This window comes from Metopolophium dirhodum, chromosome 8 (assembly GCF_019925205.1).
Source record: "Metopolophium dirhodum isolate CAU chromosome 8, ASM1992520v1, whole genome shotgun sequence".
Classification (NCBI taxonomy): Eukaryota; Metazoa; Arthropoda; class Insecta; order Hemiptera; family Aphididae; genus Metopolophium; species Metopolophium dirhodum.
Genome location: NC_083567.1, coordinates 4,885,348 through 4,903,026, shown reverse-complemented (window position 1 = coordinate 4,903,026; position 17,679 = coordinate 4,885,348). Strand labels below are relative to the sequence as shown.

The 17,679-nt window shown below is 30.9% G+C and overlaps 1 protein-coding gene across 2 annotated transcripts; it reads right to left on the bottom strand.

The window, feature by feature from the left end:
- Window positions 1-1,272: 1,272 nt before the first annotated feature.
- On the bottom strand, window positions 1,273-17,378 carry LOC132950977 (medium-chain acyl-CoA ligase ACSF2, mitochondrial-like). Of its 2 annotated transcripts, XM_061022625.1 has the most exons (14): window positions 17,261-17,351; window positions 17,102-17,193; window positions 13,739-13,904; window positions 13,507-13,635; window positions 13,181-13,404; window positions 12,999-13,116; window positions 12,751-12,846; window positions 11,847-11,995; window positions 11,235-11,412; window positions 5,130-5,237; window positions 2,263-2,408; window positions 2,046-2,187; window positions 1,871-1,981; window positions 1,273-1,759 (listed from the first exon to the last, which is right to left on the bottom strand). In XM_061022625.1, exons 2-14 carry the CDS (start codon window positions 17,140-17,142, stop codon window positions 1,625-1,627), a joined length of 1,743 nt encoding a protein of 580 aa, XP_060878608.1. In that variant the 5' UTR covers window positions 17,143-17,193; window positions 17,261-17,351; the 3' UTR covers window positions 1,273-1,624. The 2 variants fall into 2 exon arrangements, with proteins under 2 accessions (XP_060878608.1, XP_060878607.1); XM_061022624.1 differs by having other exon boundaries at window positions 17,102-17,378.
- Between the last annotated feature and the right edge of the window lie 301 nt (window positions 17,379-17,679).

The window sequence follows — 17,679 nt, the reverse complement described above, 5'->3', positions numbered from 1 at the left end:
TATTTTCTTTAATATAACTTTTATTATTTACACCATCCGTTAGATGATACTTGAACGTTTAAGTCTAGAACTACACCACGCAATATCGATAAAATAATAATACTATATCGGTTACGTGAAATGACATAATGATAAAGGACCTCTCAGTGGAGGTACTTTATCATGAAACAAACAATCAATAATACAATAACAGGTATTAGAATTTCAAAATCAGTTTCACACTTCACTTGTGTGACTACTTATACCTATATTAATTCATATTTGTTGCGTAATATATTACGTTCCAATACTGTTTGGGAACAATATATTATATATTTCCAGAATTCAATTTGTGACAAAAAAAATACAAGTGGTATAACAACTCAATATCATACCATACTATAGCTGATCCCGCTCAATTCGTTGACCGTAAAAAATTACAACTTTAAAAAAAAATTGTTATTGTTCAACTCCTTTTGGATGCAACTCAGCCTGCCTGGTAGGCAATCCGACTACGGCGAATCGCGGACAATGTGCGACAGCACATCAAGTATGTGTGGAAATTTGATTTGATGCATGCTTACACCTGATGCTCTGCCCGATTAACCAATGGTAACCAAATAACAAAATACTAATTTCTACTAATATTATTTCTCCTATAACCAATACCATTTATAAACAAAATTATCCGCCGAAAATTTTCAAAATCACCGTTTGAGCCCCTTCCCGGGTTGGACCTAGGAGGGTGAAAAATACTTTACGATCTATTGTCATACCTATACCGAATATACAAAAAAAAAATCACCAAAAACGGTCGGACCGTTTCGGAAGAGTGCGACCACAAACACCGCGTAACGAGATTTTTATACAATATTGTACTGTGTATCCCGCCCCACGTGATAATATAGACCAAGTACAATTTTTGGAACGATTTTCTCGGATGTAAACACATTTCTCAAAATAACGACAAGCCAACGTTTTTGAACACGCGTAGGTTATATAGGTATATTATAGGTATATAGGTATATAGTTTCGTATTTTTTACTTTATTTTCTATATCTCATTCGTTGAAGGTCTCTACGAAAATGCGTTGTTGCTTTGAAGCCCATGGAAATATCGTAAGAATACGTCTTACACAAGGTTATGGCTCATCTTCAAACCTTAGTCGTAGAAATTACAAAATATAATGTTTCGGTCGTGCAAGCTTCAGCTAACGTCACGTACGTACTCGTCGTGTCCAATTAAGCACCATACATTATCCCGGTAATTTATAAAACGCACATAGGCACACAATACATCTCATACGTATATTATATTTTATTATATTATTGTTATATTACAATACAATATTTAACTGAATTTAAATACACATCATTTGTGGTAGGTATATAACGTAATAATATATGTAAAACTAAATAATTATACTTCGCGTGTTCATAATATTATGCAACTATCTTTTTGATGTTTTAACAATGACCATCATCGTCAATCAACGACCGTACCCACTACTCTCTATGAACTCAAAAAAAAAAAACGCATAATTTGCAGCTATAGGTGTTTCCGATAAAAAATTGCTATAAGACTAATATTAATAATGTTCACTCGAATAAGCGCGGCCGAGCCGAAAATATAACTAACGAAAATATCATTGGAGATTTTTCATATTTCTTATATAATCCTGCATGATGTCCCGAAGTATAAACTTTTGAATTTTGCCAGAGACAGTTTTCGGAAAGTCGTCCATGATCAAAACGTGGTTCGGAACTTTAAATCTTGCGATCTGTAACGGTGTCAAAAAAATATACAAATTCTTTTCATAATTAATTCGTCCGACGTGTTAAATCATAAGCTTGCACGTCGTAATAATAGATAACAATAACATCGCACTCACGTTGCCATTGCAATAATTTTTTACGGTTTCTTCGTCAACAGTGGACCCTTTTGTAATCGTTATAGCGGCGCATACCACTTCGCCGAGTCTCTCGTCTGGTATTCCAAACACCTTTTTACGAGTAGGTACAACAAGATTATTAAAAAATAAAACTACTCGGGCTTTCGATACGAACCTGTGCTTGGATAATTTCCGGATGAGACTCCAAGAAGTACTCGATGGACTGCGGTTGTATGTTTTCGCCGCCTCTGATTATGATGTCTTTAATCCTGCCAGTGACCACGCCGTAACCATCTTCGTTCAAAATTAAAATATCACTAGACACGGAAAAAATTGCTTTTTTTTCTGTCGTACAGCGAAATGTTTAAAATGTCTATAATGGATTTAGGTACCCAGATCTAAGCCAACCGTCGTCTATTGCCTTCTTCGTCATTTCCTCGTCGTTCCAGTAGCCGGGCATGACGTTGTAGCCCTTAAACCAAACCTCCCCTGGTCTGCCCATCGGCACAGTGATCCCATTTTTGTCCACGACTTTAACCTGAAAGTAAAGTATGGTAATGCATAGCTACACTGCAATATTATATTACGACTATAATAGAGGCTGACGTATAACTACCCGACTTCGCCCGGGAAAAATTGAACAAATATAAAATGCGGCTTTATATCGGAGTATCTCGATATTAGTGTACCTACCTCAGTTCAGATATTATAGCTCTTTGTATATATTTCTAATTTTGGAAAATCCCTTTGTAAGTGCACCACTACAATATAAGGTGGTACGAAGGTACTGTCTAAATGTCAAGTCTAGACACTTGGTCGATCAGTTAGCCAGGATACGTTCGATTATAAGTATATTATATTATAGAGATCAAATGAATCGTAGGTATACATTAAAACGTTTCAAAAATCAATATTATATTTCCCGAAAAGTTTTGTGACTTCCACAATTCTAGCGCTTTTAAGTTTTAATATTATTTTTAAGGTTTCGCGGCGATAACATGTCTGTTAATAATATGGTTTTTTTTTTTTGTATACGTGTGGTTATAAAACGAAAAAATGAATTGGACGGCGCTTTGATTAGTCAATCGTTCACCACCACCATACCTATGTGTGATTTGTCTACTGCAGTCATGACATTTAAGGAGTATAATATAAAATGTAAAAATGTACCAAAATCGAACTCGACTGCACTGTATAATAATTATGGTTTATTAATAATAGTCATCCATTGGTCCGGGGTTGTACGCGTATCTAATGACATTGCACAAAAATCGATTTAAATTCGTAAATAAATTGTGATAAGCAGTGATGAGATACAAATCTCATTCCAGGCAAAACCATCATACAAGACACCTATGCAACATTTAATATCTACTTGGCACATATTCTTTTCGTTTGCATAATATTTTAGACGATAATGCGCATGTCCATGGCTGTTTTGTATTTCTATTTTGTAGTGGCATATTATAATATAATATTTTGTTACTTGTGTGCAGCTAGATTTTGATTGGTTAAGTGCATAGATATTATACAATCCCTTCGCCACGACATTTGTACAGAACTGTTTGTATATAAATTTTAATCAAACAATATCAAATGCGTCTATAGATATGATCATGCAAGGATTGAAATGAAATAATGCCAGTAGATTTACCCCGTCTTGAGTTCCGTTAAGTGTAAACCACACACGAATTTTTAACACAGTAATTTGAGCGGTTTTGACCAAACATAAAATACAGGTCTAAAATGATATTGTGATAACTATAAACTAGGTATTTTAATTCCGATGTAGCCGATGGCGATCGTACACGGATGAGAAAAAATCGTTTTTCGCGAGCCGTAAAATCCCTAATCCAAGCCTCTCGTTAAAAATTGCAAAATTGTAAAAAAAAATGGCATCGAGGTGGACATATTCGGTTATATCTTATATAGGGTTGCCTATGTGAACCAGATTGCAGAACCACGAGTGCGATAGACTTGGTTGTGGATCGCTTATAACACACACCCACACAAAAACATTGCATTTATTACTATACTATAATCTATAGTAAGTATACGGGGTGTATAAAAGTTGGAGAAATCCGAGTAAAACCTTGATGAATTGATGTAACAGCACGAAACGCGTCGTATAACAATTTTTAGTTAATAACATAAATAAAAAGAATAATACAGCAGCTTCATTCCATTCATATGATGGGTCTTACAATCGTATATATTGAGCAAGGGGTGAATTCGGAAAATCAGACCAGAAATGCATCGCGTTTAAAAAATTAAATGTAAAAAATTCATTCGTACCTGTCTCCCGTGACTTGTCAATGTTGACCCGCGATCGACGCAAGATAACGGAAGCTTGTAATATTAAAACATGTTGGGAATACAGTAAAACCTCCTTATAACGGACCCCTTATAAGACGGAATTATTCTCCTTATAACGGAAACTCCTTTGTTACGGAAAATCAGTTTGTACCGAGCGATTCCGTTGTAAGGAGGTTCTACTGTACATTTTTTAAATTTTATACTAGATCATAATATTGATTGTGAATAGAGACCACCGCGGTTAGGTTAGGTTAGGTTAGGTACCGTCGTATTGGATAGTAATCGAATGTTTGCTAAAATTATCCGATTTTTAAATGTCTACACTCTACATTAAAATAAAAAATCTACTCAAATAATATTGTTTGTGGGTATATTATATGCAAACGAAAATTCCACGACATAATTTAGGTATTATAATTACCTACAATTTACTACTAATTATAGGTTCCTACAACCATTAAAATATAGGTACCTACCTGTAAAACAATATTGTTTGAATTACATAATTTTTTTATCTGCCTATATATTATATTATGGTTCTTATTTATTTATATTGGCAAAATCAAAAGTTCAGCATAATATTATCACTGACCGTATCTTAAGGATTTTTACGTCATTAAATGCACAGCTCTGTTTATTACAATATCATATTATTATTAGCTTATACATATTATATTTTGTAAAACCGAACTCATTTATTGATCTCTTACTGCAGTTGTGAAACGACGATTTTTAAGTACATATTTTATTATGAGAAGAAAAAAACTGCGAAAATCATTAAAACAAATTAATATATAAATACCGTTCATTAGTTGAATATAATATACATTTTCCCTATGTGAACACCCGTCTCAAGGTGAACAACAAACATCTGGAAATCCGCGACCGCTGATAAATATCACGTAATATTATTATCTAAATGTATTTTTCGTGTACAACTTACTTCGGAGTGATCGAGCACTTGACCAACTGTAGTGAACGACTTGTGCTCAGACTCGTCGGCATTCGAAAGGAACACTATGGGACTAGCTTCTGTCATGCCGTAGATCGACTGAAATCAAAACGCCGTCCGTTAATGACATTCGAGTTTTAAAATTCAAACCAAAATGAAAACGTTTTACCCTTGTTGTCGTAATAAAATACAAATTCCACTTCCTCGATAAATAATTATATACCTATAGCGTTATACTGTTATAATATTATTATATTAATTATTGTATACAAGCCCATACCGTGTAGGTAAACCTGTTCTTAAACCATCGAGCTGAAACAAATCTCCAAGTATATTTTTAACCACTTTACGGGTACACGCGTAGGTATAGGTATACCTAAAGCGACCCGCGATATTGCAAAATTGAAAATATGTCTGATTATATTTTAATTCCAAGGAAATTTTAATGCGAACGCAATATTTTCACGGCTCACCGTGTAAAGTGCTTGGTTTTTTAATCACTGTTATTATAATTTTTTTGCGGGCGGATCCGCGTATATTACGCTGAAATCGAAACCATCGCGATTTATCTTGTAACTGCTGCGATTTTTTTTTATTACACGTGGTTTTAATTTTGAAAATAATGTTCTATCACAATTTGCCGTGAATGAAAATAATGTTTATTTTTAAATTTAAACGTAAAACATAACACTATGGAATAAAATATAATATTGTGGCATTTATTTAACATACTCGTGTTACATACGTATAATTATAGATTACCCTCATTGGCCTCATTGATTAGTCCAATTATTTATCCCGTGCAGTTATTTTATTCTTGTATAAATTAGTTAAGCAATAACATAATATTAATCATCAGATTAACAATCATATACATTATACCTACCTATGTTGGAAAATAGTCGTATCAACAAAAAAATTCATCGAATGTTTATTACATATAAGAAATTTCCCAACACAACTGTCCATAATATTTAATTTTATTGTGAACGTTTAAGTACCTATTCTTCTTTGACATTTTTATCATACAAAATTTATTTCAAATAGTATAAATATAAGCAATCGCAATAAATTTGTATTACTGTGGTAGCAAAAAAAAATTATACCTAGGTACTAAAAATAAAAAAAATTGCAAATATTACAACATACCTATCTATGATAGTTAAAATGTTATTATCGATTGCCATATGTTTTTTAATTCTTCACAGTTGACGAAAGACAATTTATGAAAGTCAAAATTGCACACACCTGTTTCAGTACCTATGTATTGTTTAACCTATTAATAGCCTTGGCTATTTTTATTTTCGGAATTTTTGACGATGTGTGTCAAAGGTTCTCTTCCCGGAGAAATCTTGCTTAATACGTAATAACTAGGACTTGTAGCTCTAAAAATTACCAAATGTGCACTTACATATATAAAAAATTCATTTTAAAATGAATATTTTTGATACAAAATAAGCATTTTTTCTGTAAATACCTAATATTTGAATGAATATATTTTATTTAAATTTTAAGTACAACTTACAAGTTACAATAAGTATTGAATTATTATAATTTATAGGTTTTCAGATACTTCTTCAAATTAATGTTTCAATTTCTTCAACTTCTAAAATATAATTGACAAAATGTTTTAGTTTCAAATGTTTAACTCACGAGGCGTGTTTCTAGGAAAATGTCTGGGAACAGTCAACAGCCATATTAATATTATGATCAAAATTTAAAATAATTTTAAATTCAACATTATTTTGGTTGTATAAATAAATAAATAAAAACTTCGACCAAAAATTATTGATAAAATGGTAAACTATTTGAAATATGTATCTAAAAGTATAAAATGGAAGAAATATGCCCTATAAACAAAAAAAATGCAAAATATGCATTGATATGCAAAATAAAATTTCAAAACTAGCTTTGTGAAAGCATGAAACGTATTTGTTTCGTACTCTGCTATTTTTGTGACTGTGTACTAAAAAATATGCAAATGCTACAAGTCCTCTTCCCTAGTAATAACTAATTAATAATTATACTCAAAAAAATGTAGTAGGTACCTAATAATACTATTTAAAGTCCCGTATTGGTTAATATGCTGTTGAGCTGATTAATCAACTGCAAAATAAAGATCGTCTTATCTTACCGAAGCTAAGGGAATTAATATAGTTTTTATCGAATTCGATAATCCTGCTAATGACTACTATTAGTGCTTGTTACATAAATTCCGGATAAGGACTGACAACAGGTCATTGACCGACCATTTCATGCTGATAAACAAATTGGTTTATTGCAATATTGTATTAACTGTACATACCATTCTTAACGTTGAATTTCCTGGTGGTTTAAAAAGATTTTGTTTAAAAAATGTGCTTAAATGTGCTTAAGGACGATCTTTTGACGACAATCGAACCTGTAAAAATAATCCTGTGAAAACCTTTACCAGTCGCCTAACGCGTGTATCACTATGCTATCATATAGTACGCCATGTATTAAAAATATAAATAAAAAAAGCTGAACCAGACAGAAATATTTTATTTTGTAAACAGAGAAAAAATAAAAGTACCTACTATCGAAATGATTGATTAATTAAACATAACTTCTTATATTTAATTATATTTTATAAGTAACCTAGTTAATTTATTAACGCACGCTGCGCGTTTATCGATAACAGTTTAATTAACACAAATGAACAATTTTCGTAGTTTATGTACTTACAAAGTACATCATAAAATATTTTTTTAAACTAATTATATTATATATTTTTAATTATTGGTTTAATTACAATTTAAATGCTCGTTGCTTATGTTTGATTATCAATTCCGATATTGCTCGATACACGCTCAGTATTAATAATGAAGATTTTAAACTCGGCCCGACAGTAATAGGAAGTTGTAAAATGAGCTGCCATTTTTTGTAAACTCAGTCTGTAAATTTTGATATTTATGGGGTCCGGTGCAGGTTTTTGAATTTTTAGCAATTCTATAAAATTTTAAAATTATATTTTATATTTTAGTTGCCTCCAAAATATTTAAACAATTCTAAAAGTTATAATTTGGCCGGAAAGTGTTAATCATAATACTTGTTCACTAATCTACTGCCCGATACCTATTTAGGGGGTTAACAATGACTTAGTTAATTCTCAGGCCTTGTAGAATTGTCGGATTTTGATAATTATTTTTAAGGAAAAAACGCCGCATTGAACTCCGACTTTGTATTTAATTTAAAATAACAATACCTATTGTATAATTTGTAAAAAAAAATTTTAAATTATATTATTTTTGAAGACATATTATAATGTTTGAGATTAAAATATTGAAAAAGGGAGTTCAATGTGGGCTGTAGAATATCACTCACTATTAGTTTAAAAAAGTATTAAATTTGGTTGATTCTAGAGAACAGGATCGTTATTCCCGTAGAGCGTATTTTTGTGGACGTCACCCGGTGCCTTAAGTAGTTGGTCTCCAATTTTTAAATTGTAGGTAGACATATTATGTAATTAAGATATGATTATTAGGATTTGAAAATCGTTTAATTCCGTTCTGAGGACACCACAACGTGAGGGTAATTCTAATTATTGTCCATAAAAAAAATTTTAGTGCGTAATATTGATTTTGTATTTTATTTCAAATTTGTAAATATTATCTAATCATAAAATTATTTATTTTTAAATATTATAAGCCATGATGTATATCATAATATTATAATAATTTAAATTTCGCTATTTTTGTACTTTGTAACCGTAATTATTGTCAGAAACTTTCGACTTTTTAGTTTTTACTCGATAAAGAGAAGTATAAGTACAATATTTAGTGCCTACGCATTAAATCGGTTCGTTTTAGGTTTCTGAATATGAGTAGATAAATATCATATATCCGCTTTATGTTCGTCCGTTGGTTACCGGTGTAGAGTTCTGAGTTACCATGATACACATATTATATAAAAAATTTTAACACTACGGTATGAAAAATAATTATATAATTATAAAACGGTTCTGTTCAAAGAAAATACATACCAGCCATGTATTAAAAAACATAAAAATATGTTTAATGTAGACTCATATTAGCCAACATTAAAACATAGGCAAGGTAGGTATCAAAATATTATAAATGTTACAAAATTCTTTTTAAATTGTACACGGAGTACTACAGTTTATTGCGTTGTATTCAAATACGTTTAGAAACTGAGAATTTATAGCACGCCCGCACGGTGAGCTTTCCTAACTTGTTTACTATTTTCTTATTATACGTAATAACTTTATCGGTGTAAAAATAATATTATCGGATCGGAATTTCTAATCGACCTTTTCAGTACCTCATAACTACTGATCCCGGGCAGAGTTTATTATTATTTAGGTACACATGTCCGTTGATTACTATGTCCATGCAACTATATACCCAATATTATAACAAACAATGCCTATCAACAAAGTGACAGGTTGTTGATTTTTACTTATAGGTACTGATGCTTAATGAAAATATTGTCAACAACAAAAGATATACGCGTTATCTGTGTAATTGTTTAGATTTTTATCTCTAGTTGTAGATTGTACCTATATTATACATCTATGATACATCACCAATAGAAAAATATACGATTGTGAATTGTACGATATAAAATACCTGTATGTTGTACATTTATCTGACCATAGAGGTGCTCGGACCTGAATTTCGGGGGGTGCCTACAATATATTATTGGGCGCTCTCTGAACAAGACGTGGTTATCATAGTAATATATTTCCTTGGATCCAACATACCTATATTTCTAAGATAATCGCAATGTTTATTTATTATTAATTGTACTTTTGTAGTCATCTACAGCTGCTATAATCATATTATGTAGTTAGGTATCCCGCTCAAATTTAAAATATTCTACGTTTCATTGTTTATTTTATCACGAAACGCGATTTATTTTTTACCACATAGGTGTATTAGAAAAAATTACATTTAATTCTAGTACCTAACCTCAATTAAAATACGGGCCCTATTATATGGTACTTAAACTTTAGGGCCCCAATCATTACAATATGGCATGAGTGCCAGGGCACCCCCTGTGCGCACGGCTATAATCTGACGGAATAATAGGTACCTACCTACGCATTTTGCGTGAATAAAATCATGTTATTACGACATTTTTTTTCTAATTAGCCGGTTAGGCTTCAACGTCAAGGGTTATTACACTGCTTAGGTGGTATATACCTAACCTACGAGTAGGTAACACAAAAGGAAAAATATTTACATTATTTACAACTACCTATTTATAGTTTATCCAATTGAAAAATATATAAATTGTATTATGACATTATAATAATATTATACCTATTGCGTAATTCAATATTATGGTATATTATGTTATGATAATAATATAATATATATATAATACACGTGTGTTTACTATCTGTGTTCGTATGCGTATAATAGTAAACAACTATGACAAACGTACCTACCAAGTTGCAATTATGTAACCTCTAACCGCTGCATAGTTCAACCACGAGTTTACACAGGTCTATTTCAGGTGAATTTAATTATTGGCTATGCGCGATATTATTATTATTATGATATAAGTACCTAATATTATATTCGTACATAGACATGCTGCTGCAGTGGACGCGGCTGTGAGATGGATCATTTGAGTCCAGACAGACGGTGTTGCGAAAATTCAATATTTCCAAATTCCAAATCTTTAAACTATAATATAATATTATTTTACAACACCGCACGTGAGGCGCTAGAATACGCCTATTAGAGAATACGTGATACAATATTTTCCCTTTCTGCAGATCGGTTATTATATTATTATCGTATTATATTTCACATCTTCGTTTTCGTAGCGTATAGGTATGCGAGATTGAATAATAACTGCAAATTTAATTTTTCGCGTGACCTATAATATTGTTATTTATGGTTTTAGTCTCCTTAACGAGTGCTGTGGGGCCTATCGATTTTCACACTACGATTATTATTTAATCGGATATTCGTGACGAAATCGTTGCAAAAGATCATACATCAGACCAAACGCCATTCAAATGGTATACACCTAGGTACCTACGCCGCAGTGCACTTAAATGCGAGCGCAGATCTTTGTTTATCTAATAAAATAATATATTACCGCGAGTCTTTTGAGATTGAACGTGGTTTTGATTTGTTTGAATAAATTGGGTGAACACAGTGCTCCTGCGCATAACCCAATTTCAGGAGTAGTAAACGTATGCCCTTGATCCAACAGTTCCTTGGAAGCGTTTATCAAATCAATGTACATTGTTGGTGTCCCGTACAAGATTGTACACCTAAATCAACATATTATGATACACTATAAAATATATATTTTGTTTACCGACATTATGTATAATTGTTACAACAAGTAGTTTACGATAAAGCGGATTCGCACTTGTATTAAAATATTATTTACTAACCTAAATGGTTATCAGATGACTGAAAAAAATATCGGTTACCTATACTTATAATCAATGGAATTAATGTACCTATGTACGTTGTACACTTCGTGATGATATTTCTTCTAACAGATAATTAACATACGCGTATTATAAAGTTCATTTTTTTCATGAATAATAATTAATTAGGCACATGTAAGTATACTTACATTGTAATTATAATGTGTATATGTTTTTTGTTTTTTTTTTAATAATAATAAATAATTATAATTTTAACAACAAATCTATAGCTCATAATAATAATATTATGTTCGTTTAGCAATACTTACTTTTCGGCGATGATGGCCTTAGCAGACTCGATAGGTTTGTAACCAAAGGCTGGCAGTATCAGTGCGCTGCCACTATTTAAACTCGCCATAATACCGATTACAGTTCCAAAAGTGTGAAAGAACGGAACTTGCAACAATATTCGGTGTTCCTATTTCAAATTAACATTATAATATTATTACCAATACTATATGTAGGCAAGTGGTTATTTAAAAAGTACCTAATTCCAATGTACATAATATTATAACATTCAATATTCATCACTATCAAACAGGGTGATTCACCAAGCGTGTTCACCACCGTTTTTTTTATTTTATTTTCAATTTCCGATTTTTTTAATAGTTACATATTTTATATGCCATATATAACAATATAAGGAGTGCTCGGTGATCTTTTAACGAACAGGAACGGCCCTTTTTTACTGTAATAATGCCATAATGGTTCAGAACATGATTTTTTTGAAAATGTTAATATGTATAAATTGAAATCCGAACGAGTAATTTCTGAGTAATTGAAATTTGTATCCTATAAGGATAATGATAACATAGATTTGGAAGATATGAAGGGGGAGGAGCTTTAATGAGTTGAAATGTTATAGTTAACTAATATTCACTTACAAACATTTTATCATTCGTATAAAAATCATTAGAGTAGAATAAGCACTAGCCTAAATATTACATATTATATTTTATTTTTTATGTTTAACCATTATTAATAGGAGTCATATCATATCGTTGGTTCACAAAGTTTGATGGCTTAGCAACTATTCGTTCGAATTTCGATTTGAGTACGTGATGAGACTATCGTAGTCCATAAAAAAAAATCCAATATTTGAAATGTTACGAGTATCACGATAATAACCCTCTGAAATCAGCGTTGTCCGACAATAATTATTATATTAGTTACCTTTTCCATCAGCAGCATCCTCTTGCTAAAGAAATACGAGTTGTTCACTATATTGTTATGAGTCAGACACGCTCCCTTCGGCGCACCAGTTGTCCCCTGTAATATTCATTACTATTAAATTATGGAAACCAGTGTCTGCAGATTGCTACAACTACAGCTGCAGTCGTCGTTGTTGGCATAAAAATTTAATGCTATAATATTTTGTGAAAACAAAAAAATAACATTCCGCGAAAAAAAGATTTTCTCACCGAAGTAAATTGTATGTTGCAAATCGCATGAGGATTCAGTTCGCGGTTAATTATTTTCAAGTATGACGTTGATTTTATCGTGCCCGATTGGCACACGTCCCAGTATTTAATGACTCCGCTAGAATATACGATAGGCGGTACGGTGATTTAATTTAACAGACATCGTTTCGTCGACAACTTACGGTAAGTTTTTTTCTGTGTTCATCACTATGAACTCCAAATTCGGCAAGTGTCTGGTGGTAACCGGTTTACCATAAGGTTGCTGGGCGATTTCCGGAACAATACTTTTCAGCAGCTCGTAATAGTTTTGGTTCGGGTGAAACTCGAGGGCGATCAGCATTTTCGCGTCGACTTTGCTAAGACAATGGTGGAGTTCGTTTTTCATGTACAATGGATTTATGTTTACCTGCGAGTCAAAAATGAAATACCTACTAATCTCATCATCGCTCTAAAGTAAGTTATCACCCTATTCAAGCATAGATATACAAAGGTTGGAAATCAAACTCACCACAATCATTCCGGCTTTAATCGACGCTAATAGTGTGATTTCCCATTCTACCGAATTCGAACCCATTAAACATAACCGATCACCAGGTTTCATGCCGATTTCCAAAAGGCCGGCAGCTAATTCGTCTACCTTGTTTGTTATATAAACACACATTTTATCATATTATATATTAGATTATTATTATGTTGATCTCTTATTGCCGAAAAAAATACGGTCCTTTCATTTTTACAACCTCATGCTTAAGATCCGAGAATGTAATTTTTCGGTTTTGATGTACAGAAACTATAGCTTCTCTGTTCGGGTATTTTTCTGCTGCTTCGTCGATCAAATGTCCAACGGTCATATATTTCAGCGATTCATGTTTAGGCCCTTTATAGTAACTCGGTTTGGCAGTCGACCTGAGGATAATCATTCAATTTTTAAAATATAAAATATTCTGAGATTATTGAACGTTTAACAATAATATTATCAGTGGCAGTCAAATGGTTTTGTCAAAGGGGGGAGGGGTCTTATTTTTTTACTTGCACTATTTAATAACATATAATTTATGTCTTATGGTTATCAAATCTTAAAGTTTAAACATTGTAAAAAAGGGTCATGTGGGGCTCTATCCCTCCTCATCCTCCCACCCGTTTGACAGGTATACTATATAATATGGTATAGGACATGTGCACTGTGCAGTAATAAAAGTGCCATAAATTCATAATCCAAAAAACTATATTATTAAATATACGACGGCCAAAAATAATTATACAACCTAACATTTTTTGGACCAATATAGTTTTAAAATTGACAATTTAAAATATTGAACTATGAAAACATAATATTATTATATATAGGTATAAACAAATATAAAAGTAGGTAGGTACTTACGTATAATATTATTATAAGTAAATTTGTTTTTCATTGTTTTGAATATTTATTAATGAATAGTATACATATAGTTGTACTTTATACTACCTAATATTATATAAGATTGACTTTAAAAATCGTCCTTCAAAACAAGGACTGTTGGGACTGTATAATATTATTTGGAGATAAAAAAAAAAAATAATAATAATAATAAAATTAAGCACGTAATGAATTAAATCGTACGAAACGTTGTAAAATGTTCATACAACTATACAACATACTACGGTAAATATCATACATTAGGATATAACACATATTATATTTTAATGTATCATCCGATCATTTTATAGAGATAACACATAATATTACAATCTCAGTAAAGCGTACTATATATTATAACCTTCGTAAACGTTTTAAACTAAATTAAACTAAAAAATAAATATGATCGATGACATAGTTTGTGTTTTCAAGGATTTAAAATAACACTGAGGTATTATAATAATGTTACAATAATAATAATATTTTGTTAGCGGTCACAATGAATCCTAAAAATGTCGTTTAGACCTTAGAGTAGGCTCCTTCAGACCTTCCTGTATACCAATTATAACATTACAACTCGCAAATAATTACTTGCAACGTTTTATCAAACTAAATTAATATCGTAGTATTCACATACAACAATGATACGTGACATAAGACCATTAAGCATAAATCATACCGTAGTAGATTTACATAGAGCCATATTTGTCTTGTTTTTGGCTGAATGGTTATGAGGAAGTCGTTTTGTGGGTAAGCATAAATCATGCTTGACTTAGGTATACGTATACCCATATACCCATATAACATGTGGTTGCAGCGGTATACTACATCACTATAATAATAATATGTAAAACGTTTAAACATAACAATATAATGGACAATGGTTTACGGAAATCTTAATCAAATCCCCATGTTTGTTTGGGTACCTACATGACAGAATTGTCGTGATTGTCGTGATTACTAAAACACGAATATACATCTAGGATTTTGTTTCTGAATCGGTAAAAGCAATAGGATAGTTTAATATTATTTTAAATTGATTATGTATTCGTTCGGGTATTCTTATAGTCTTGCAATAGATAATTATATATTTTAAAATCTTATTCTATTACTTAATGTTTACATACCTAGTACTCTTTGAGTCTTTATAAGATAATTTTAAATTTAACGATGCAACTATCATGTGTCTACCTATCTACCTCAATTAACATTAATATTTTAATAAATAAAATCAAATACACCGTTTGTTTATCGTTAGCGGGTACCTACTGTTAGTGTTACTTATTAGTAGGTAATTTATGATACGCCTCTAGACTTTCACTAAAATGTCAAGACAAATAGTGAAATTCGTTTTAAAAGATTACCAATGCTTAACTATTATAGACGATACGCGTTTAATAAATTGGCTCTTTTTTACTAAATATAACTGTAAATTTTAAATAAACTAGACCAATGCACATTACGTGTCGTATTATTGTTTATCATTAAAATACGGTCGAGTCTGGATTACTCGAATCCTCAGGAGAATAAAAATAGTTTCGACTTGTGTATTTTACGAGTTGTATAGTAACCCCAGACCCAACTCAAAAACACTTTAAGGGGCAAGATACAATGTCGAGTCATCGAGATTTCCGTGTTATCAAGACTCGACTGTATAAACATATAAATTATACATAAGAAATACATACATAGTATAATGCATATTATGTTCGTAATCAGTAAAAATATGATATATTATAATGCAATTCAATTGTCATACCTAGGTACTTTAAAAATATTGATATTGCCTTTATTATTACGCGAATAAGAGTAATAATAAGTACCTATTACATATTTTAACATCAAGTCCGTATTATTATTATATTATATTATATTTGTTTCCCTAAACATCGTAGTTTGGGACACCTGTTGTATTGGTTTCTCCGTTTATATTCATTCGTCGTCTGTAACGTAATAGACATGCGCACAACGTAGAGATAATGATGTTTTTTACTATTTAGGAAACTCGCTCAATATATGCCAATACCTACTATAATAATATTATTATGGAATGTCATTTGTTTTATACCTCAGTATTTTAATTACATGATTTTACATATTGATCAATCGAAGGTTTTTCTTGGGAAATAATATATACATATTATATTATAATGATATTCAAACATGTTCAAACACAACTCACCAATTTAATACGAAATTTGCTGTTGATTTTACATTAATTGTGGGTTATAATAAAACGTGCAGTTAATCGTTTCTAACACTCAAATGTATATTATAAGTAAACTGTTTTATAAAAATTATTTTATATAAGATACATTATACGTTTACAGATATGATATTTAAATATTATGAAGCTCATAAATTCGTAATCATTTTCATTGTATAACTGATTTACATTTCAATCTGTATCTCCGCCATTATACATCGGGTAGGTACGTTTGATACTATGTAAATGTAAGAAGTTCACTTTAAACAACAAATTTATCGTTATATTATAAGTTATAACCAAAACTAAGACTTGATGGCTGAATAGAATAATTATTGTAACCAGTAATTATAATATCATTATAAATTATACATTCAAAAATATTTCTCTACCCATATTATTGTACGTGTTTACACACTTTTGTCGAGGTTATGATATTAATCATTTATTGGCAAAACTATAACTCCTTATAAATAAAATTGCAATTTATATGCTTACTTATTTCCTTGGCCGTTTTGTATGAAATAATCTTCAATCATTTTATAGAAGTTACGATTATTATTTGGGTACTTACACCTGTTGTCAAACTACTATAACAGTTAAATAAAACACGCACCGTATAAACTAATAAATCTGACGATTTTGTACCTGACTTACAAAATGTCTATAATATAGTTAAATCAATTATTCGGATTTCGTTCGTCGACTAAACTTACACGCGAATGAAACACTCATCAAACACGTTACAACAAAGTGAAGACCCGTAAAAAAATGAATAACCAAAACAATAACGCTCCATTGAAATTTAAATCATTAATTATTGTATTTGCATAGTACCTATTTGAAATTATAATTTAAAATTTTTTCCTTCTCCTTATGATTCAAATAATTCGTTTTATAATGATATTTTCCACAGTCCCCTATTATATTCAACATTTTTTTAATAGTTCTATGAATAGTCAATACAACATTATAAAGGTTGATTTTTAGAATTAACTTGACACACGTGTCAATCTATGAATTTTTTCTAGTTTATATTTTCGCCAAACCTTGAACATAACATTGTCACTTTAAGT